The 22933-nt window shown below is 39.4% G+C and overlaps 1 protein-coding gene across 3 annotated transcripts; it reads right to left on the bottom strand.

The window, feature by feature from the left end:
* Window positions 1–12: 12 nt before the first annotated feature.
* ENO4 (enolase 4) lies at window positions 13–21589 on the bottom strand. 3 transcript variants are annotated; one of them, XR_009727051.1, is made up of 15 exons: window positions 21349–21589; window positions 18681–18809; window positions 17598–17788; window positions 15894–16027; window positions 13613–13782; window positions 13180–13305; window positions 11651–11716; window positions 10600–10662; window positions 8795–8962; window positions 6955–7080; window positions 4542–4737; window positions 3536–3603; window positions 2857–2974; window positions 2224–2419; window positions 13–227 (listed from the first exon to the last, which is right to left on the bottom strand). XR_009727051.1 is itself a non-coding variant. In XM_061364243.1 (14 exons), exons 1-14 carry the CDS (start codon window positions 21490–21492, stop codon window positions 118–120), a joined length of 1809 nt encoding a protein of 602 aa, XP_061220227.1. In that variant the 5' UTR covers window positions 21493–21588; the 3' UTR covers window positions 13–117. The 3 variants fall into 3 exon arrangements, 2 of the variants coding, with proteins under 2 accessions (XP_061220227.1, XP_061220228.1); XM_061364243.1 differs by lacking the exon at window positions 2224–2419 and having other exon boundaries at window positions 21349–21588; XM_061364244.1 differs by lacking the exons at window positions 2224–2419; window positions 21349–21589 and adding an exon at window positions 19821–20409.
* Between the last annotated feature and the right edge of the window lie 1344 nt (window positions 21590–22933).

A 22933-nucleotide genomic window follows, 5' to 3' on the forward strand; every position in this document is an offset into this window, starting at 1 on the left:
ACAGTTACTATATGAGTTTCTTACTAGAACAGGGTTTTCTTTAGGAATTTATCCAGAAGTGAATGTTGACAACCTGGGTCAGTCAGTGTGCTGCTCGCCGGGAGCTGTGCAGACGGGCTATGAACCTGTGGGGCTCTCTGGGAGAGCTGTGGAGGGAGCGAGTTCATCAGAAGGTTCTTCTGGCTGTGATTCATAAGGAAAAGCAACAAATTCAAGAGTTGGTTCACCTGAAATAGAAGAGAAAAAAGAAATTAATGTTTGCTGGAATCTGGTTTCCCGTAATGTTCTCTGGTGCACTTGGATTTTTTTATCATGGATATGTGATGCTTATGAGAGCCTGGAAGCACCTTTCCAAGCTGGTCATAGAATCACAGAATCCCAGACTGGTTTGGGTTGGAAGGGACCTTAAACCTCATCCAGTTCCAACCCCTGCCACGGGCAGGGACTCCTTCCACTAGAGCAGCTTGCTCCAAGCCCCTGTGTCCAACCTGGCCTTGAACACTGCCAGGGATGGGGCAGCCACAGCTTCTCTGGGCACCCTGTGCCAGCGCCTCAGCACCCTCACAGGGAAGAGCTTCTGCCTAAGAGCTCAGCTCAGTCTCCCCTCGGGCAGGTTCAAGCCATTCCCCTTGGCCTGTCCCTACAGGCCCTTGTCCCAAGCCCCTCTCCAGGTTTCCTGCAGCCCCTTCAGGCACTGGAGCTGCTCTAAGGTCTCCCCTTCAGGAGCCTTCTCTTCTCCAGGCTGCCCCAGCCCAGCTCTTTCAGCCTGGCTCCAGAGCAGAGCTGCTCCAGCCCTCGCAGCATTTTTGTGGCCCTCCTCATGCTCCTTAGAAATGGAGGAGCACCAGGCCTGCACTTTAATGACAGGGCATGGTGCACAGCAGCCTGAGCTGCGGTGTTTGTTGCACATTTCCTTCTTCGCTAATCATCTCACTGCCCTTTCTTTGAACACCCATCTTACTCTGCAATGCTGCTCTTGCAGAAGTTCCCCTCAGCTGACCATGCCATTTCTCTGCCTTGGCCTGTCACAACCTCATGTAAGCCCACACTCAGCCATTGCTCCTGAAACTAACGCTTCAGCCTCTTCTCACTGCTGTTTTCCCCAGTTCTGTGAGACTCCTTTCCCTTACCTCACCACCTCACTCCCTGCTTTGCCACAGGCACGAGTGCCCACCCCGACATGGCTCAGCTGTATGTTACCTTTTAGTACAGACTGCTTTTTAGTGTGTGATTCATGGCTTTGAACAGCCTGCTCCAGTGGAAGATGTCCCTGCCCGTGGCAGGGGGTTGGAACTGGATGAGCTTTAAGGCCCCTTCCAACCCAAACCAGTCTGGGATTCTCTGACTCCACTTGCGAGCAGCTCACACGCAATAGCCACGTGAACCCAGTGGCTGATACACACGCCTGCACTGAGGTTAAGGCTTGGACTGACCCGTAGGGAGCAGGGAGCAGGCAGTGGAGAGCTGAGCTTGCCCATTGTAGGGGTACTCCTTGGCCCAGCTGCAGGTCCCCTGCAGCCACACCAGGGATGGGGCAGTGTCACCTCCCATCCATGAGCCACTTAGCGAGCCCTCCACTTCCCAGCTCTCCGGTGTATTCCACAGCTCGCAGCGCAGCCAAATGAAGAGCTTGGTATGCAGCTCAGATGCGCTATCTCAGTATTTCCCTGCTGTTGATTTAGTTACTGATTTTATTGCTGCCAAGCGATTAACGGCGTGGAGAATTGTTGCTCTTTCATTTTATGAGATATAGGTCTAAATATTTGTCAGACTCAAGCTCTTTTGTTTAGACTATACCATTTGAATAGGGAACACATTGCTACGCCTGAGGCAGCTCAGATTTATAGTTCTGTAATTATCTGTCTTGGTTTTTGAGAAGTGCATTCTGTGAAACCACTTTCTTAGCAAAAAGAAGAATTTCTGCTCTTCTGTTTCTTTATCAGGTTATACTTGAGCAAGGGGGAGATTTCAGCAACTCAGATTTCAGTACAAATTCTTTTAACATAAAAACTTTGTTCTATAGTGTGCGTGTCAAGTGCTGCTACCCCGTGTATAGCACACTGAAAATGATGAGAAATAAGAGGGTAAAATGACTTAATTCTCCTTCATGTGTCTTTTTCTTTGGCACAATGCAATTCCTGCAAACCCTTTCCTTCCTTTCTTCCTCCCCTTGTCTCTGCCTCCCCTTCAGCTTGTACGCCTTTATTCTGCCTTGATTGATACCTGAGCAAGTGAGCAGTGCCTCTAATGAACTGTTAAGCGTTTAACAGGGTAGCTAAGGGTGTAAAAAGAAGATGCAGATGCTGAAACGCAGGCAGATGCGTACGAGTGGCTCAGGCTGAATGTGCATTGCCAGCTTCAGGTTTTCTTGGGTTTTATTTCCTGGTTCCCTATGCAATTGGAGCTTTCCAAACACATTCTGCTGGAAATGTAACGCACAAAGGAGGGTTGTGAAATGAAGTTTTGTTAGCAATATCTGTTTAGGGGCTCCAGGGAGGTGGGGTATTTGGCCTAAAATTCCATTTTGGCAGCTTTTCGGCGTGTTACATGCATGGGTTTTGTTTTGTTCCTTTTTGCACTGTGGGCTTCAAGACTCCAACCAATTAATTCTGGAGAAAAGCTTAATGTGGGCTACTCCTCAAGAAGGGGTCTATTTTAACATTCAGTAAACAGATAATCCATTAGGACAACAATATACATTGTGGCAAGTGCTATCCTACGTTTTTTTTTGTCAGCGCTTATTTCTAGTCTTTTGATTTCACTTCCCTCCTGTGGTGCAGTTTCAATCATTCTCCCTCCAATCTTTGTTCCCGTATTCATTGCGAGCTGAAAACAAAGTAAGAAAGAAGCTCATACGTAGCGTTCTATTCTCGGCCAGTTCTTCCTCTATAGCAAGAAGGCGGTTGTATTTGGTCACCCTTTCTCCGCGGGAAAGACCTCCCAACTTGATGAACCTGGCACCCAGTCCGACAGCCTTAAATGAGAAAGTGCAGTTTAAAACTAGAGTTGTGGAAGCGAAGGCATTCTTCCTGATTAAACATGGTATCCTGCTCCTAATTTAACACTCACAGCTTTCTACAGATAAAACCCCTCCTCTAAGGAGAAATAAAACCCCTTCGTGAAAGACTGGTCGCATGCAAACAATAATTTTCACTGGCATATGGGATGGAACTGTATTTGCAAATGTAGCTCTGATCCAAAAAGACTCGATATATTGGTGTGAAGGAGTTTTTTGCCTAAAATATTATTACTACTCAGAAATGTTTGAAGTAACTCAGGGTTTTTTATGCAACCGAACAGATCACGCACACTTCTGAATATCCTCCCTGCTTTGGCAAATTTCCTGTGTGCTCTCTTTAAACTCAAAGATTAACACTCTGTGGGGGGAGAAAAAAAAAAGCAACTCTCAAGAAAAAGGCCATTTTGTAAAACGCTGTTTCTTTCTCAAGCAGAAAGAGGCTTTCTCTTTAAAAACCAGTTCATGTTAAAAGCAGTGTTTTGGCAATTCTGCAATTGAACAGCTTTCAATACGTACCAGATCCACAAGGCTATCATCAGAAGATTCTCCATCTGGGCTTCCTAATATGGTAATTTGTCTTTGACCTGCACATAACGGGAGTGGAAAACCTTAATTAGAGTATATTTTACATATCTGACATAGAAATTGTTTGGACTTTGCATTCTTTTTTTTATCCTTGGGCTACCAAAGCTTAAATGCAAACAGGAGTAAACCCACCGAAACCCAGCTCATCTAAATGTAAACTCTGTAAGTCTGCTGCATTAACACTATGGTTTATTTCCAGCGTGGAGAAGGGCATCTCTACCATTCCAGCCTGATTCCTGTCTCTCACTGATCTGTGGGGTAATGTATTCTTACAGGCTAGGAGGCTGCTCTGTTCATTTGAAATGTGCTCCTTACTACAGTAATGATTTTTGTTCAGTATAAAAAAGGAGTTTACATCCTGAGTGAATTAAAACTTTAAGTTGCTATTTAGTTGCTTTGACATAGAGATTCTGGGCTTTTGGAGCAAACAGATATATTAAATTTGTCCATCTATTTTATAAAAATGAGTAAAGAAAAATAGATAGAAAGAGAAATCCCTATTGAAACTGCACAAGATCGTAGTACTGTTACCACACAGGCTCAGTATTATGTAGTCAATAATGTAAGTAAACTGCAGTTTTAAACACTTTGTACTTGTTTGGATTCCTTAATCATTAATGCTAGTAGCAGTTAAAATTCAGATTACTCCACTACGTCTTCATTTTGTTGAATTCTGATATCTAGTGTATGTCACTTGGCTGCAGTGTCAAAGGGCACCCACACTGAAAACATCAGTGTATTCATTTACTGTAGTTAAGCACTGAATGCTGGTTTAAGCTCCTGAACAGAGATTCGTGAATCAAAACATGAATGTTAGTTTCTTCTTTAGTTTCTAAATTAGAAGTGGCGATAACTATATAAAATGATGTAGTATTTCCATGCTATTTATTGTAGCTTTGACAGACAGCCTCCCCCCCTCTGCCACAACTCTACTCACCGTCTAGAAGTCCAGTAAGTTCTATGAGGTCTGAGACCTTAGTTTGGTTAATATACTTCAGGACAACACCACTGCACTTTGGTACATTTAAGTTTTGGTCAATTTTAAGTTTGGAAATACACGTGGCAGTGTCTTCAGCAATCAGGAAACATTTGGAACCAAGAGCACAGCATATGTTACTCCATTGCTGTCTGTCCTGCATAAAGAATCAGGTAAATAACTGGACTTTATAAAACTAAACTGAAGGAGATAAAAATAAAGAATAAATTTGGATTTAATCCTAAAGCTACTCTTCATATAAACATTATTTTATACTGTATTTTAAATCTGTCCAACTATGAAAAACATGCTACTGGAATTTTGCTTGAATTTTAAGCTCTTGCTAGAAAACATAAATGCTGATCTGGAATTACTGAAAGCTTGCTGCATACAGTATAGTTTAAAATATTTCCATTTAAATTAACTGTAGGACTTTGCTATCTGGTTTTGTTCCTGAAATTTATTCCATTTTAATGGAGTAACAAATAATTTTCTACTGTTTTATTCAGAGGACTCAGTTTTATGTTAACATTTTAATGTCCTAATACTTGTTTGGATATAAAATACTGAAACTGGAGGCAGTCATAGACTCAATGACATGCATAGAGACAGGATGAGCAGAGCTGCAAGGCTGAGCCAGAGGGAACAGCAGAATGCAATGCTTGCTTTCAGCAAAGCTCTGGCGTTTTGGGGGTTTTGTTTCTTGATCTTTAATGCACTGCCCACATGGTACTGAGATTTAAGGATAAATAAAGGACAAGGATATGTAAATAATTTGAAAGCAGAAATTTATCAACTAACATAGAGTTATCACATGAAAAACATTATTATTATAGTTAATCATTCTGCCACTAACAATTCTTTATCTGCAGATCAGACGGACTTTTGTACCAATGTAGTTGCAATCTGTGTAAGTGTCCATTCCTCTCAGGATTTTAAGCCCACACATAAGTGAAAATGAAGCTTTTGACAGCTGAACAAATGTTAAAACTCAAACACTCTGCTGTCTGGCAATGAATTGCTGAACTGGTACCAGAACTAAGCCTCAAGGGCTTAAAGATCTGTGGCAAAGATGTGGCATGGGCAAACCTTATAGATTTGGGAGTGAGGGGAGAAGCAGGAGAGGCATGTCCCTTAGCAGTATTCTAATCCCAACTGCACTTTACTGTCTGTGGAGGTTCTGCTGCTGATTTTCATATTGCAGTTGTTCCTTCATAAAGATTATCATGGAAGTCTGCAGGCCTGGCAGGAGTGGGGAATAAACTGCTGGTTTGGAACATGGGTAATTCAGAGAGTCAGAGTGAAGCAGTGCAGGAAGACAGTGAGGTAACAATTAATAGAGACACTTGAAAAATGAACTTTTAAAGTTCCAGTTAAGAATAAACTCAGATGGATTTTGCAGTTCATCTGCTTTAGAATTATTTATTCACTGGGCAGATTCACAAAGACAACCTCACTGTGCTTCCCCTCTAATCACAGCCGTCATGTTTTGTTCATGAAAACAACACCTCATATTTATTTTAAAGGAGATAATGTGTAAAGTTTGACAGCAAGAGCGATATTTATGAAGTTCTGCATCTGCAGGATCCAGGTCTGCAATTGTAGGTTCTGCTACGATTAAGTCCTGATCTATCGTGTCATACATGGAAACAATCTTAGCTATGTAGAAATGATAATAAAGTTACTCAATCTGTTTCTTTCACCCATCTCTAACTTGATAACATGCTTAACAGTATTTTACTTTATTGTTATAATCTATCAGCCACACTAAACTAACTCCTCTAACTTTGATTGCAATAGGAAATACATGAGATCTTACAATCACTTTAATCCCTATCACACAATGCTGCCAGTGACAGGCTTGGTCAGGCTTTGGGAATAAATCTCAGTCATGAAGAATAGCAGCAACCTTTTTTTTTTTGAGGGATTTGAAGGAATATACAGCTATGTCCAAATTTTAGATATAATATAATATACATAGCAACATATAACTTGAATTTTATAATTTTATTTTATAATTTGAATTATGGAAATAATGTAACAAAATGCAAGGAAAATGTAATAAAAATGGCACAGTGGCTCAGGGAAAAATAAGCATTTTCTTGTAATTCTTTAAAATGTTTGTACTGACCACCTTCTGTTCATGCCAGGATTATTTTCATCAGGAGTTGTGTCAAAAGTACACAAAGATTTAGAGTGACTGTCAGTTACAAATATGCAAATGAATTGATAATTTTTCTAGTGATATATTTATGCTGAATGACTCCAAAAGCAGAAGCTTTGTATTTTCTTTTCTGTAAACATGTGAAAAGTTCAGTGATTTGCCACTGAACAGTATTATCAGCTTCCCAAGGACTGCACTGTGGTATCTTACCTCTTTTCTTAAGGGATCTATTAATGCAATAATAAAAGGGAATTTGTCAGTCAGCTCCACATACATGTTAATCATTTCATCAGGGCTTTTGAATGTTCCAGTGAGTATTTCATATTTTCCTTTACGCTAGAAAGTAAAGTAAAAAGCATAAAACATAAGGAAGGTAATGATTTAAAAACCAGAGCGCTAATGTAAGCACACAGCTCTTGTGACACCAGTATCCCTATCAATGCAGTGGGTTGTGTGCTCTTCAATAAGCCCCCATTCATTTGTCTGCTTTACTCTGCATGTAAGTGCCCAGCATATCGTTATAGAAAACTCTGCCAGGGGGCTCATGCCAAAATCTCTGAGCCATGCCACTCCTAAACCAAAGGAGATCTATTTCAGCATTTTTAGGGAACTCTGCCCATTTTACACTGCTTTATGATAGCTATCAGTATTTGACATTTTTATTGACTCTTGCATGAAAAGTTTCATTAATCACTTCCCCCCCAGAGCTAACTTTGGGTCCTTATTTCATAAAGAAAATACTGCTAGGGGAAAAGAGTGCACCCCAGTGCTCAAAACGTAGGTGCTGCCTTTCCTTGTCCCTCACCCCTCTCAAAAAGGGCTAGTTTAAAACGAGTGTCATCATTATGGGAAGCACAAACTGCAGGATTATTAAGAGCAGACTGTCAGACTGTGCCAGAATAGCCACTGCTTTAGTGACTTCAGCAGTTCAGTAACAGAAAGTTAGAGAGTAACTGTAATTCATTGGTTAAGATTTTTCTTGTTCTGGTATATGGGATACAGACACCAGACTGTCAGGAAACCAACTGCTTTAACGAAAGATACTAGTCACTACAGTACACCCAAATTAATCTCTTTAGATATTAAATGGAATAGGAAGGTTTTTTTCTGCTTAAAGAGAAACCTGATAAATTTTGGAACAAGGGGCAAGAACTTTCAGACTTCAGCTGCAGATAAATAAACTATCAAATAAAAATCAGAATGAAAAGGTTAATGCGGATACAGAATGAGATGAATCTCAGTGGGTACAGAATTGTACTATGACAGGAAGGTTAAGGTAGTTTGAATTAAACAACGGATATAGTATAATGGAGAAATAAACATGTAGTGGTGCTAAGGAATTGCAGAAGTATATTTGTGTAAATAATTTCTTGCTCTTCATCCTTGAAAGTAAGGTGGATAGGAGAGAATTATTTCATTTATACCTTGTGGTGAAATGAAAAAAACCAACAAACATCAAAACAGGATTTGTTGCTTAATACTTGAATTCAAAATTGCCTAAGATGTGATGTGAGATGAAGAACAGAGCTTGTAAACAGAGGTGTTTGCCCATTAAAGAGTTTGCTATGTTTGACCCAGACTGATCTGAAAAATCTGAATTAATAAATTAAACAGAGAAAAGGACTAAACCTGGCTGGTGCAGTCAGGCTTATACCATTTCAGTGATTAGTTAAATCATGAAAGGAACAGAGATTTATGCATGTAGGACAAAGCTATAATGGGGGTCTGCCTTGGTCCAGTGAGCCTTGTTCCATGCCACCAGTATGCTGGGGAGGAGGAGGAGGAATACATCCATTCTCCCTGCTCCCACCGCATCAGGCTACCAGAAGGATGTCTGCATGTCTCATCCCCTTGCACTCACAAGCCAGTAACACATTTGTTACACTTGTAGGACTGATTTAAACGCAAAGACAATTCTTTTGGTTTGCTTGATTGCTACCTTAAAAAATTAGTTAGAAGCTTCGAGGTGAGTTTGCAACGTAATGATAATAATGTTAACCAATGGCTATATTTCTCTGAAAGAACAAGATAGATATTGAAAATAACTTACATAATCCATTAATTCATGAGCAGCACAATTTATTGCTAAGTACATATCTTTTCCTAGCTGCAGGCTTCTATTGTCGCAAGCTGTTTGCATTAGGAGTAGCAGTTGTTCTAGATTATCACATCCTGTTATTGGGCATCCTAAGTGTGATATTCTTTTCGAGGCTTCTTGCTGCAAGTAAAACAAAAATAATTACTTTATGTACACACATGCATATATATTATAATTGTATATATATTTTCACTGTATTTCAGTCTGCATTCAGTCATCAAAACATAAATCTGTTATCAGAGATTCCATTGGCAGCTTTAAGGACAATTTTCTATGAATTAGGGATGATCAAGTGCTAGTGAGTAGAGAGATAACTATCTTTGGAAATATGTCTAGTCATGTTATAGTTCTTGTACTTACATGGCCAATACTGGCTTGCAAAAAGACTTCAAACACACTTTTAACAACCACTGAGTTGCTATGGATGCTGTGTAAAAGTTGACAGTGCTGTGGACCATCTCTTTGCAACAAAAACATAATCTCTACTTTTCAACAGCTTTTACTCATTTATCCTCAACTACAGCTTTGATACTCCTTCTGTGGAGTGTTCGAGAAACACTAGAATCTTCCTGGACTTCTAGAAGGAACAAATTTCATAGAGGGGAAATACCTCAAGCACAGCTCCATAGAATTGTCTGCCTGAGGAACAGTGTTCTTGGACACGAGCTGCAAGCAGAGCTGTATCAAGAAAACCCTTCATGTGTCCTTCTATTGTCAGGTATTTTTGTAGGTTTTTCAAACACTGATTTTTTACTTTAAAGCCTGTAAATTTTGGATTATAAAGAGTGACCTTAAGTTGCCCAGAAAGCAGCAGGATATAATCCTAGGTTAGACTGGAAACGACAATTGGAAAGCATGAGTTTTGAGGAGAATTAGAAAATGAACTACAGAGGTTAAGTCTGCATTTTCATGTGAGTGTCAAGGTACCCATATGTTGTGCCTTGTTCATTCTATTAAAAGCATGATCTTTATAAAATCATTTTTTTCTGTCTATACTATAGCATATAGTAATTCCTGTCTATACTATAACCTTCTACACTCTCAGAATGGAGAGCAAAATCCACATGGTGTTTTGATCCCATTAAATGGAAAACTCATCTACAAACTACAGGCTTTGAAGTGATCTGAGTCATACAAAATAATGTCCTGTGCACATTGGAGTGCTGACCTTTAGCTCCTGGTTTGTATCTGCCACTATCTATAACCTGAAACAGGAACTGAGAACTTAATGCAGCATAGCCTTGGGTGAGACCTTGGGTGATATGGTTTAGTGTGAGGTGTTCCTGCCCATGGGAGGAGGGTTGGAACTTGATGTTCTTAAGGTCCTTTCCAACCCTAACTATTCTATGATTCTGTGATTAAGAGGGGAGTTATGCTCCCTGAGTCAGGAAACAGCATAATATGCAAATCTTACTGGTTATAGTTTTATGGCCTACATGGTCAAAAAGGCACATTCTCTGTTGGCACTATAGGCCTGAAAAATGCTTGTTTGGATAATTTACCAGGATTTCTATATGAAAAATGACTGGATTCCAGAAGAATTTCCCCTTTCTCTTATTGTTCCACAGGAAGGGAAGGTATGGCCAGAAGCATCCAAATTAGTATGTAAGATACGAACATCTGGAACACTTAAAAGTCTTGCCTTGACCTTTCCAAAGCAGTAATGTAGATTAATGCTTCATTTCCTTAGAACATTTTGGTTCCCTGCTGTTGTTATTACTATTCTGAAGGCTTAAAATGAAAGTCTCTTTTCTTACCGTGGATTTCTTCCCTGCATTTTGTGCTTTGCCTTTCTTACTGTCTGGTACTCGAGGACTGGGCTGGTGGGGGTAAAACAAGAAAGAAATCAATTTCATGGAAAAGTCCAAAAAGGTCATACAAATAAAGTGACTGAATTTTGGCCTAAAGAGATTGCAAATATTTGTTAGGATATAGCTTCTGTTTTGTCTTGAATACTATCAGCAGCTATCCACTTTCATTTTGTGGTGGTAACTCATTTCAAATCTCAGAATCATGGAATACCAGGTTGGAAGGAGCCTCAAGGATCATCTGAGCCAACCTTTCTGGGCAAACCATGACCTAGACTGGTTGTCCCAACACCCTGTCCAGCTGAATCTAAGCAGTGTCCAATGGTGGGAAATTCACCACTTCCCTGGGGAGATTATTCCAGTGGTTGATTGTTCTCATTGTGAAAAATTTTACTTCTGTGTTGAATTTAAATCTCCCTGGGATTAACTGTACCCATGACCCCCTGTCTTTTCCATGTGACCCCTTGTAAAGAGAGAGTCTCCATCTCCTTTGTAGCCACCCTTTCAATACTGAAACATGGTGATAAGGTCTCCCCTAAACCTGTATAGAAATGTTCATTTCTACATGGGCATCACTCCAACCATTGTTTCAAAAGATTCTCACCAAGTCTGTCAAAAATACAGGGGATCTCAGAAATTATTATGAAGACTCTAACAGCAACAGCACCTTGAATAATGCATGTTGTGTGTAGCTGTGTGTGATTTAGCAAGCTCAGAACCATGTATTGTATACTCACTGTGATACCATTCACTCCCAGGATACTTTTTCAGGTAATCAGACAGTCCTACTATGCTTAGAACACTGTTCTATTTTATCTTTGTTAATTTAATATCACCAAAAGGCCAATGCTTATTCATCTGTCAGAGAAACACGTCTTCTAACCTGTGCCATAAGACGAAGCCTGATAACAGGCTAAATGTTCCATGTTTAATTTTAAAAAGAGAATAGAAATAGACCAAATGAAGTACATCACAATATTATTACACATTCTTATTGTACCTCTTTGCTTAGTGGATCCAACAGTCTCATAATTTCTTTCTGTATATCCAGAACTCTTTCTAAGCCCTGAAATTAAACAACAGCAATCTTCAAAAGGAAGAGATATTATTTCCTTTTTAGCAGGTTAAATCAGATGAGAGAGAACACTTATTCTAAATGTAGATCTTAAGTCTTAAAAAAACCCCAAAACTATTATAAGCTTCCTAAATGCAATCCTCCCCACCCAAAAATGCATGAAGTATCAAATGAGAAAGGGTTAGTAGCAGTGGCATGAACATGAGTATTTGGTCATGTTGCTGAATGGGATGGCAAGAAAAGTAGTCTCTTCTTCTTCAAAAGAAAGCCTTTCCAAGTCTAACATGTGGCATTATCTCAGTCTGTATAATATCTGAGGAATGGAAAGTTGATAATCACTTTTCACAATCGTAACTCTAAGACTTCCTAAGTGGAAACTCTGGCAAGATTGAATGTATTTACCTTCAGAACATTACCAGAAAGCAGGGAAAAAGAAATCGCTGTCTTAATTTTAAACATGGGAACGACGAACACTCTGATTAAATGAATCCATTGCTTTTAGTGTTAAGACCCTTTTTCCTTTTTTGCTTAGTTAGTAACAGTTTAATGCTAACTTCATAAATCCCATTTCAGATTTTCTTCAGCTGTGCCAGCAAAAGAATACTGAAGGGGGCAGAAGTCAGTCACAGCTGACAACACACCAACACAGGACGAATGGTTACGGTTTTCGCAATGCAGCAAACATCTTGCTACTCTCCCATGAGCACTAGGAGGCATTCTGCCTTTGAAAGGCACAGAATTAGCAAACTTATTCAGAGCTCTTGGTGACGATTCTATAAAGTTAAAGGAAAAAGAGAATCGAGCTCAGCAATTTGTTCAGGTCACCAGCATACAAAGTAGAAATCACATCCCTAATGTAGGCATCTTGTGCAGATACATTCTTTAATGCAACACATGGCTAAACAAAAAGAGAAGGTTGATCCAGGCTGACAGACTGGATCAACCATCCTTCTTGCCCCTTGAATAGATTTTGTTCTGCTTTGTACTCCATTCTATCTTCACAATGCCATTTTAAAAGCAATTTATTCCCAAAGATTTTAGGCTCTCCTATGAATTTAAGAGTTTTGTTATTTTTGTGTGGTCTGTCAACTGATACTATTTATAATCTACTAATGTAAAATCACAATCGAAACAAAATTAAAATCCCTGACTGTGTAACACAGTTGCCCTACATCATCTTCAATGCACTGGGGTTTTTTTCCTCTAGCACATACATTTTTAAATTGAAATCTTCATGTACCTTCTTTTAAGTTTTCATCTATTTACTTCTTTTAATGTTCCTAGTGTTAGAATTCTGCACTAACATTTGTTAAAAGTTTGGCCTTGCAAGCAAACAAAAAAATGAAAGATACAATTTGTAAGGATTATATTGCAAAGTTCCAGGTACTCATGTACATATATAGTTGATATTAAGTCTATAGAATACATATATATGAACATAAATGAAATGGTACCTGTTTGAATGATAAATGAACGGGTGGTATAAGCATAACTTCTTTCACTAATTTCAGTTTTGCAGTTTTTTCACAGTTCAATACAGTAACCATTGGGAGTGGTAGAGTCATTTCTTTAGGTGAATCCTGTAATTGGGGGTACCAATTAATAAAAGTGCTAAATGAACATTAAACATTAAAGTAACATATTTAATGTTTATAAAAATGTTAAAAATCAGATTTACATAAATTTATATAAAATGTAAATATATATAAAACTTATATACTTGAGTTATGGCACAGGGCTCAAAGGCTGCTACAGGCAATGGTCTTAAAGGTGTATTCCATGAGGTATATTTAACACCACTGTCACAAGGGACTACTGGCTTCAGAATTCCAGAGTAATTGTGATAACTGGGATAAAATAAATAAAAAGGACAAAAGTCACATGTACCTGATCGTGTTTCAGCAGTGAGATATGTAAGTACAACGGGACACGGTTAATGGTGGCACCAGCCTTAGCTATAGCAAGGGATGTTCCCCCAATAGCTAAGCTGCCACAAAGCACCAATTCAACGGGTTCTGCAGGTGGGATCATTTTCTCTGGAACTGACACCTTCTTTCCTGCAAGTCAGAGACTAGTAGTTAATTATTTTCTTGGTTTAAAACATGTGCTTATGTACCACAGTTCTATGTAAATATGCTACTGTCATTTCAGTTCTATCCAATGTATTACAAAAGAATCAGTTGTTTCATATGAAATGACGTTATAAATATGCAAAGGTCACTCTGGTTTCAAATGTATTTCAGATCCATTTCTTTTGGAGATGTTCAGCCACTGAAATCTGTGGTTTTATTTATCTATGTTTATATCCAGTAATGTTGCCTCATTTTTCAGGTTCCTTTCATAACCGTGATTTCAGTATTCTTTATCCTTCTCCTTTATATGATCAGCTTTTGCAAAACCAGCTTAGAGGATGACATAATAACCTGATTTTGGGGAGTTCCCATACTTGATTTCTTCTAATAATGTATGTGAAACAAATTTAGTCCTATTATAGTTGGGTCTTCCAATGAGAAAACAAGTATTTTACATAGTCTACATTTTCAAAAGGAATTATTTCCCTTTCACACAGAGTAGAGTAACTGCTGCCAAAACGCTTGAGACCTAGCAGTCTCCACTATCATGTTTATTGCCTACAGTGCTTACAAAAACTTGTACAGTAAACACCTATGTGAAACCACAGTAAGTACTCTGATTCTCAACACTTTTGTACTGGGGACTTTTTTGTTAACCTGACCAACTACTTTGGTTCCTAATAGGAGTGCAGAACAAGTTTTTATTTCAATAAAGGATAAATATTACAGGATACAACTGATATTTTATGATAAAATGTTCTTAATAGGACCTTAATTGGGATATGCAGAGTAGATAATACATCGTTTTCATCATATAAACAGATTCTATACTTCTTTCACTGAGGATGAAAAGCTACATACATAGACACTAGTAATCCAGTACTCAGCAACTTTGACAAAGCACAGTGTTTCCAAGAGATCCTTCACACTACACTACTTTGTAACCTGCATAAATTACACCATAGATGCTCTGAAAGCACCTGCTGCTGGAAGTCACCATCTGTTAGTGGTCTGGAACAACAAGGAGCTTTATAATCATTGGCTGTTAATAGTAGGTGTTGATTATAACAATAATATTACAGTCAATGCCACAATCAAGTATTAAGAAAACATAGTGATAACAAGTAATATATATGTCAGCAGAAGCTTGGCTAAAAGTATAAGATGCAACATAATGATATGTGGATGGTCCTGACAGCTGCAGATAATACATTTTCCATGGCAGGGGGGTTGGAACTAGATGATCTTAAGGTCCTTTCCAGCCCTAACTATTGTATGATTCTATGATTCTATTTCAGCTCAAAGGTGAATTTACTGTGTGCATACCTAACATATTAGTTGGGAGGTTTTACTAACAGTATATGAGACTGGAAACTAAACTGCTAAGAAATAATAATTTGCCAAAATTTTCTGCCCTTTGAATAAATGATAAAAAAAACTTTTTTTTTTTTTTATTTTTTTTTTTATTTTTTTATGAGGGTGATGCATCTATGAAGATAACATATGGTGCTTTTTCCCTTTGGGATTTTAATCCGGGCCACTATACTTCCCCTCTTTCCCTACTCTCACACCATTTTTTCCTTTAGTAGGATTGTTTACTGCTTTTTACTATGTTCTGTCCATCAATCCCATCTCATCCCCTTCCTTCTTCTTCTTTTGCTTTTCACCTTTTCTTGGTGTTAGCAAGAAACTTCCCTTCCTCCCTCTTTCCACTCTTTTCAACTTCTATCTTAATTCTATTTCCCTGTTCAGTGCTGTGATTCCCTTTTCTTTCCTTATCATTTTCATTTTTATTATTCATTTGCATCCTCCTCCATTCTTATTCCTCACTCTGAATATTAATAACCTCCTGTCTAAGCCAACTGTAAAACAAAGGCAGAAATGCATGTGAATGATGAGAAAACTGTATTCCCCCCCTCTCATTTCTGCAGTAGAAACTGCAGAAATGCTGTGATCAGAAAGATTTAGAAGAGAGTAACCAAACCCTTTGACCATGAGACATCATGTAATGTGTCCACAGAATCCTTCAGAAAGTATTTTAGCACCCTTATCAATATCTGTATTGCAGAAAACATTACAATGAAGTAAAATAAAACCTTGTTTTGCTGTTTTTTTCCCCCCAGGTAGTGCTGTTGCTGGTGGAATGCATGAAGGGGATTCTTGGCCTTTTTCCTTTTCTTCTCGCTTTCGAATTTCTTCTTTTTCCTCTACCTTTTTTGTAAAGTATTCACTGAGGGAAGAGACATAAAGATTATTGTCTCTATTAACAATATTATGTTCTAATATTTGTTTTGTTAATATTAACAATATAACAAAATATATTTACAATATTAATAAAATATTGTTAGATATGTGACAAGCAGACACAGATAGATGGCAAAGAACATGCTAAGAGGTGGATTAAGGGCATCTACTTAAGCTTCTGCCATAGACTCATTGTGTGAAGCTAGAGAAGCCAATAAATGACTTTTTTTTTTGTAGTCTTCTGCAGTGTTGGTTAAACAAAAAGAAACACAAGCAAGTATTATAAACGTTAAAGCATGCTTTTCAAATCACAGTGGTTGGAAAGTCAGCTTTGAGCAGACAATTTTGGCATGAAGGATGTATTTGCTTTTCGTGAGTATTAACAGATCCTGTCATAACTTCACGACATACAGCAGCCTGGCCTAGGTTGCTAATCCAATAGACAAACTGTATACTGGTTATCTAAGCAGCTCCAAGCTCAGAAGTGGCAGAATTTCAATTACATGCCCAAAGTCATGGGTCACACTCACCCAATTCAGGCAAAGGAAGAATGTAAGATATATAAAGTACTGTAAACAAGGCATTAAAATCTTATTTAGACTCACTTCAGTTGGAAGAATTTCTTCCCAGTGGAGACTTTACTCCCTTCATCAAGGTTTCCCCAAAGCTAATCCACATGGAAGGCAATTAAGTCTGTTTGCTTGAGACTGTGTTAAGTGTGGCAGGCCAACCCCTTAAAGCTGTGTCATTTCCCTCAGTGATATAGCTGAAAGAAACACTTCTGACTACAACAAAGGATGATATTACTGCTTCCAGGGTAAAGCAAGCCACTAATGTTGTCTGGTAGCTCCTCTAATGTTAGTGTGAAAACACATTCAGATACATCTGTGATAATTTTACCTTACTTCTTTTGTTTTTTACTTATAAAATCCAAACATATTTCTTTAGATGGAAAAACATGGCCATTGTATTTCACTTTGGGATGCTCCCAAGAAGAAATGTTTGTATGAAAAAATACGGATGTTTACCACAGAAACTGTATTTCCAAAGAAAATAATTGCCTCAACTAAGAAGCCTTTTGGAGTAGCTTGCACATAAGGAAGACTCCTGCACATAAGGAAGACTCCTGCACATAAGGAAGATCTGTGGATTACCTTAATGCAGAAGACACACACAGAGGCATTTTGTACCACTGTTATTCTGCAGTGCAATGAACAGAAGGGGAGTAGCAGTCTGAAAAAACATTCCCACTGAATTAAACTGGTGCGAATGAGTTTCATAAATGGAAACTTTGACTCATGAACATGTCCAAGCATTTTTTTCTTAAAGACTCTTTATTTTTGTATCCCATGTATGAAACCTTGTAAAAACCAGCACAATTTTCGTATCATAATTGCGAAAAAAGCAGGAAATAATATGATGCATGTACCTGAGACATCATGTTCTAAAAATATTTAAAAAACAGTAGAAAACATTTTTTATATGTTTTTAATTTACAATATAAATTAATGGTGTATATTTCAGATGCAATAATTTGCATAATAAGCAAGACCTACCCAAGCATCTTATCAACTTCACCCTGGTCAGTAGGCTTCATGTCTCTTAACATTGTGCTCAGTGATTCATTGACCCATTCCACAGCAGCATTAACAGAGTTATTCCTTTCTTTCTCATCAGCTTCAATTGTTTCAGGTAAAGCATTCACAAGTGTTTGAAAATGCGAAGACATGACAACAGAGCAAATCCTCTGCAAAATAAAAACGTTAAAAGGCTTAAACCACTATTCGATTTAATAAAACACTATTTATTGATTTCTCACTTGGAAATGGCATTTGAAGGACTAAGAAGTATTTGTTCTTATCAACTCTATAAGGACTTTTCTCCAAATTTACTGTTTGCTTCGCTTTTTCATCCGTTTCTTCCTAATCTCTGGTAATCACAGATGTTATTCAAGTTTCTTACCTCAATTACAACTACTTAGGTAAAAACCTCCTGACAGAGCTGGTTTACACATACATTTTGTTATCAGAATAGAATGAAGTTATTTTAAAGACTATACAGTCATTAGAAGGTTTTATTGCAGCTGTTGGTAGCCTGTTGTACCTTGATTCACCAGCTTTCATGCTTAATGTCATCCCTCATGATAGGTTACATTTTGTCTTACTTAAGTAATTTAAACTTACATTTCTGTATTGCTGAAGAATGATATTTAAAGAGAATTTCCTTAATGAAGAAATCATTTACAAATATCACAGTGCTGCCTGCATTAACAGTATTACCTTTGCATAGTGTGAGTAGCTAAGAAATGCTATTTAATTCAAGAATGAGGTGAACCCTAGTTTAGCTGAGAGGAAGCAGAAACAATTACTCCAGAACAGCTAGACTTGCAAACACAATATCTTGAGTATTTGTGGTTGGGGAAGAGATGGCAATGCACCACTAGTTTTGCACTGTAGGTGCTAGATGATCATGTTTGACTTAACTATCACCCACATCAGCTTATTAGCTCAGTGTAAAAACCTGCCTTCACCTATACTGTGTTTTTCACCTGTACACATTTTTCTTTAGGATGTGAGTAGAAGAGTACTTCTCCTTGATTCCTTATTAAAAAAAATCAACCAGGAAGAAGCAGCTCATACCCTCTCATAGTTTCTAACTGTACAGTGTGTTTCCACTTCCAGTGTTGGCTGACCAACTCCATCAAGAACTTTTCTTCCAACTAATTTGGATATTACTGGAGCTTTTGAAAATGTAGAAAAGTAGTTAGCCTTAAATGAAAGAGAAAGAACTTTGTTAAAAGTCAATTTCTATGCAAAGAGGAGTTTATTACAATAAGTATTTTCAATCGAATCCACCATTGAGCAAATTCATTTATATTCTGCAGTATTCAAAATATTTCTGTTACTGAACATTTACTTCTGTAGTATACCCTTGAGAATGAGACTCCAGGGAACAGAACCAACTCATATCTAAGTGTGGAAGTCCAAAGCCGCATCCAGGTTAGATGAACATGTGTTTTATTTAGCAAAGTTAGCGATGAGTATCCAAATCTCCTTTACTCTCCTAAAAACCAGGCATTTGTCCAAAGCTTACTTGGCTTTATAGAGAATACCAAAATTAGTCATTGTGCTACTCATTAAACTGATTTCTATTAGAATTCGCATAGCCTCCACCTCCACTGTGCGGTGAGGTGCTCTAAAATAATGGGTTCGTCTGTGGACAAGATCTTGAAAGAATGCATGTCTCTTCTCTCTCATAAGGAAAGAGAAAAATCCTGGCCAAGAGTAACTCTTTAAAATCCGTAAAGAATGCTACTAGATCCTACTGGTATATTAAAATTCCTGTAGCATGTTTTTATTTATTAACATCTATTAACATGTAGTTATTAAGCTTTATATTACAATTTTTTTCCCTAACAATAAAACTAGAACCAATCTTTAACCCAAATCCTCCTGCTTAGAAAAAGTTCTCATGTGAAATGCTATGCATAAAATTGTGTACATGCTGCACACAGGGAAAACAATAAGTATATTTAGAATATATTTCTTGCTTATAGGAAGTATGTAATGTCCCACATATCTAATAATGTTTCAAGGTTGCTTCATCAAATACATATGTACATGAGAACATATGTTCTTATGTTGATGTGTCTCAACACTCAATAACGTAGTATTAAAGATCTTCATAGCAGATTTAATCTGGAAGAGAAGCTTGTCAGGAAGTTTTTCAGTATCAATGATAACTACTTCTTTTGTAGATTCCTCTCTTACAGAACATACTTGGTGTAAGGTTATTGATCACCAGGACCAACTCTCCTAATTAGAAGTGGGGTTTTGGTTATCCAGAACTGAGCTAACAAGGCCAGCACAATTTTAAGGAGTTGTGATTATGCTGCACTTAGCAGCAAGACTCAAGACAACTGGTATAGCTAGAGGTCACTACTCCATAGGAAATCTGGGATTTTAGGTTAGGACGCTTTGAGGTCTATGAAAGATGGAAACCTGGACTTCTGGCAGGCAGAGCTCTCTTGCTTCTTCCAACATGGTCTTTAATGGACCTCTTAAACTGTCATCATCCACCTATGTGAATTTATTCAGGGCTCTGCCCATATTTAATAAACACTGATGTTGCTTTACCAAAAGGATTAAGTTGCTACTGAGGTTTATTACATACTTCCTTACTAGTTTCATTCTTTAGTCTGGTATCAGACACAGTCACGGAACCTTGAATGTACCAAATGGGAAAACCAGGAAACGCAGCTACATAGAAAAGGGACATGCCAAACACCAAGCAAAGGTGTTAGCAGTTCTAGTGCCCTCCCACTAGTGATAGCAAAACTCTTGGAGATGGGAAATGGTGGAAGATGCAATGAAGTATTTCACTTCCACAGCCACTTTCACATCAGAGAACATATCAGAATTTATTCAAGAGTTTCTCACTATTGCAGTGATGGTAATTCCAATATCACCACTAACAGACGTTTCATTAGAACTTCTGTCTACAGTATTCTGCCAACTGGGAACAATAAAATTGGTCCGATTCTTGACACTTCCACTGCGGCCCATTTGCTTTTCAGGAGCAGCTGCAGCATGCTGCAGCATGGATAGCACCCAGTCTCCTATTGTCACCGGCCCCAGACAACGCCATGATAGGCAGCACCTTTGTTAGGGACATCCACCTGTGCCCTCCTAAGCCTACACAGAGTCATAGAATGGTTTGGGTTGGAAGGGACCTTATTTTGGTACACAAAACCAGCACAGGACAAAGCCCCGATGCTGTGGAAATGTATTTGGCCCAGTGTCAAAGTGCCACCGGTCGCAAAGGTAAAACCATCGCAAACCTTGTGGGAGTCAAAGCCCATCTAAGGTCAGACAGGGCTTGGAGCAACCTGCTCTAGTGGAAGGTGTCCATGCCCATGGCAGGGTGCTGGAACTGGATGAACCTTAAGGTCCCTTCCAACACAAACCATCCTGTGATTCTATGAGTCGGAGAAGTTGAACACCTCTCATCAACCTGTTGGTTGACCAAACCCAAGGCGCAGGCAGCATCCCTTTTGCCTGAGGGCAATTACAGAGCCCGGCACCTCGCCGGGTACTGGGGGGGAGCCGCGGGGAGGCCCGGTACGGCGTGCATCGGGGGGGCCTCCCCTCCGCTCCTCGCCCCTGTAGTGAGTACAGGAAGGAAATTGACCATCCTGCCCGCCGAGGAAAGCAACCCCCGGGCCCTGCAGCCCCTCAGCCCGGCGCGGGGGGCGGCTCTGCGGGGTTTCCCTCAAGGCTGCGCGCTGCTAACCCCTCCCCGCACTACCAGCTCCCCGTAGAGATCCCCGGGGCTCTGGGGGAAGAGGGTGTTGAGCGCGTCCTCCATCCGCTGCGGCACTCCGTGGCTTCGGTAGTACTCCGCCGCCTCCATCCGCATCGCCCGCAGCCTCTGCCGTGCCTCGGACTCCATGGCGCGGCTGTGGCCGGGCTGGCTGCTAGGCGACGGCTGCCCCAGCTCTCGCGAGAGCGGCGCGCCGGTACCGCCATCCCATCGGGAGGTCCCGGTGTGTCCTCACGGTGCTGAGGAGGGGGTGAATGTCGGTAAACGGGGGTTGCTGCCGTGGAGCCGCTGATGAACCCCCTGCCCGTGCTGGGCTGCTGGGCTGGGTGCTGCAGAGCCGGGCGGTGGGGTGGGTTGGGTTGGTTTCCTTCATACCGCGCGTGTCGGCGCTTCCCTCAGGCTGGCTGTGGTGATTCAAAGTCAGAATGCCGGGAGCAGGTACTCTTTAGGTTTAAAAGTCTCCGAGCAACAAAATGGTGTGAAATTATCATCCTGAAAGAGAGACAGATTATGGTTTGTGAAATGTCTAGTGAGGAGAACGCCGCAAAGTGCCCCGGTAACTCCTGTGTTTAAAAGCTCTTTACTTTCAATGAAAAGAAACGTTTCACAACCTAAATGATCATTTTTAGTCTGCAATTTCCTACGAAAAAACTTTCACTTTGTTACACTGTTCATTGGTAATTTTGTTGAAGTAACTGAAAATGGAGATACTTAAAAAGCTGTTAGCTGCACACTTCCTCAGCTCTAAAATCAATATGTGTAGACCTTTGCTCATTGTGTGTTCGCTTCTCTGGGTGGGGTGATAATGAAGTAAAATCCCTACTGAATCGTTTTCCTTTCCTTTCACATCCTTCAGAAATAATATGGTGCCTCTCCAGAGAGTTAAACCCTCTTTTCTTTCAAGCTGTTTCCTCAGAGTAAGTTTCTAAACTGACACTACCTGTTCCTTGAGGAGAGCAGGCAGTGAATACCTCATTAGGTTTTCCTCCTTCAGACCACGTTAGCACGATGGGCGGCTGCTCCTTTGGGTACGTTACTGTGGACTAGTTCCAGGTCTGTGTTACGTCTGTGTGCTTGGCCAGGAAAGCTCCAGTTTAATAAAGTATTCCTGGAAGAAGACTTGTGGAGGTAACTGGTGTCGTGCTCTGGGAGCATCCTCAGTATGCTAGATAATACAACCCAATGCGAGAACCGTGCCTTCTGATACATTTCAAGTGCCTCTAGATCAGTTTCCCACGTTCTGCCTTTTAAAGGGCTCTAAATAAAATGCATCATAGAGAAACCGCTTCTTCCCAGATGGTATTGATTAACCATCTGGGAAAAAAAAAAACAAGTTATCAGCTTTACCTTTAGGACAGCAGTGACCTGAAGCAGATTGATACTTGGTTTATTTAGTAACCTTGCACTGTTTTATTTAATAAACCATTTGAAATACTAGTAAGGATTCCCCTCAAGTATTTATCACTTTTGGTACCTGATCAAGTGAATGTTACATGAATTATCTGTATGGCCATGTAATTTCCATTAACAGTAATAGTAATTGTAAGCATGTAGAAAGAGGATGGCTTAT

The sequence above is a fragment of the Neopsephotus bourkii genome, unplaced genomic scaffold (assembly GCF_033783945.1).
Source record: "Neopsephotus bourkii isolate Nb327-2 ecotype Australia unplaced genomic scaffold, CSIRO-AGI_Nbou_v1 NB_1189, whole genome shotgun sequence".
Lineage (NCBI taxonomy): Eukaryota > Metazoa > Chordata > Aves > Psittaciformes > Psittacidae > Neopsephotus > Neopsephotus bourkii.

What these genes read in the sequence shown, in the direction of transcription:
- ENO4 (XM_061364243.1), bottom strand. Translation starts at nt 21,492, where the DNA reads ATGGAGTCCGAGGCACGGCAGAGGCTGCGGGCGATGCGGATGGAGGCG. An exon ending in TGGATCCACTAAGCAAAGAG is followed by an intron (nt 10,663 to 11,650) that starts GTACAATAAGAA and finishes TACCCCCACCAG; the next exon opens with CCCAGTCCTCGAGTACCAGA. An exon ending in ATGATAGCCTTGTGGATCTG is followed by an intron (nt 2,975 to 3,535) that starts GTACGTATTGAA and finishes TTCTCATTTAAG; the next exon opens with GCTGTCGGACTGGGTGCCAG.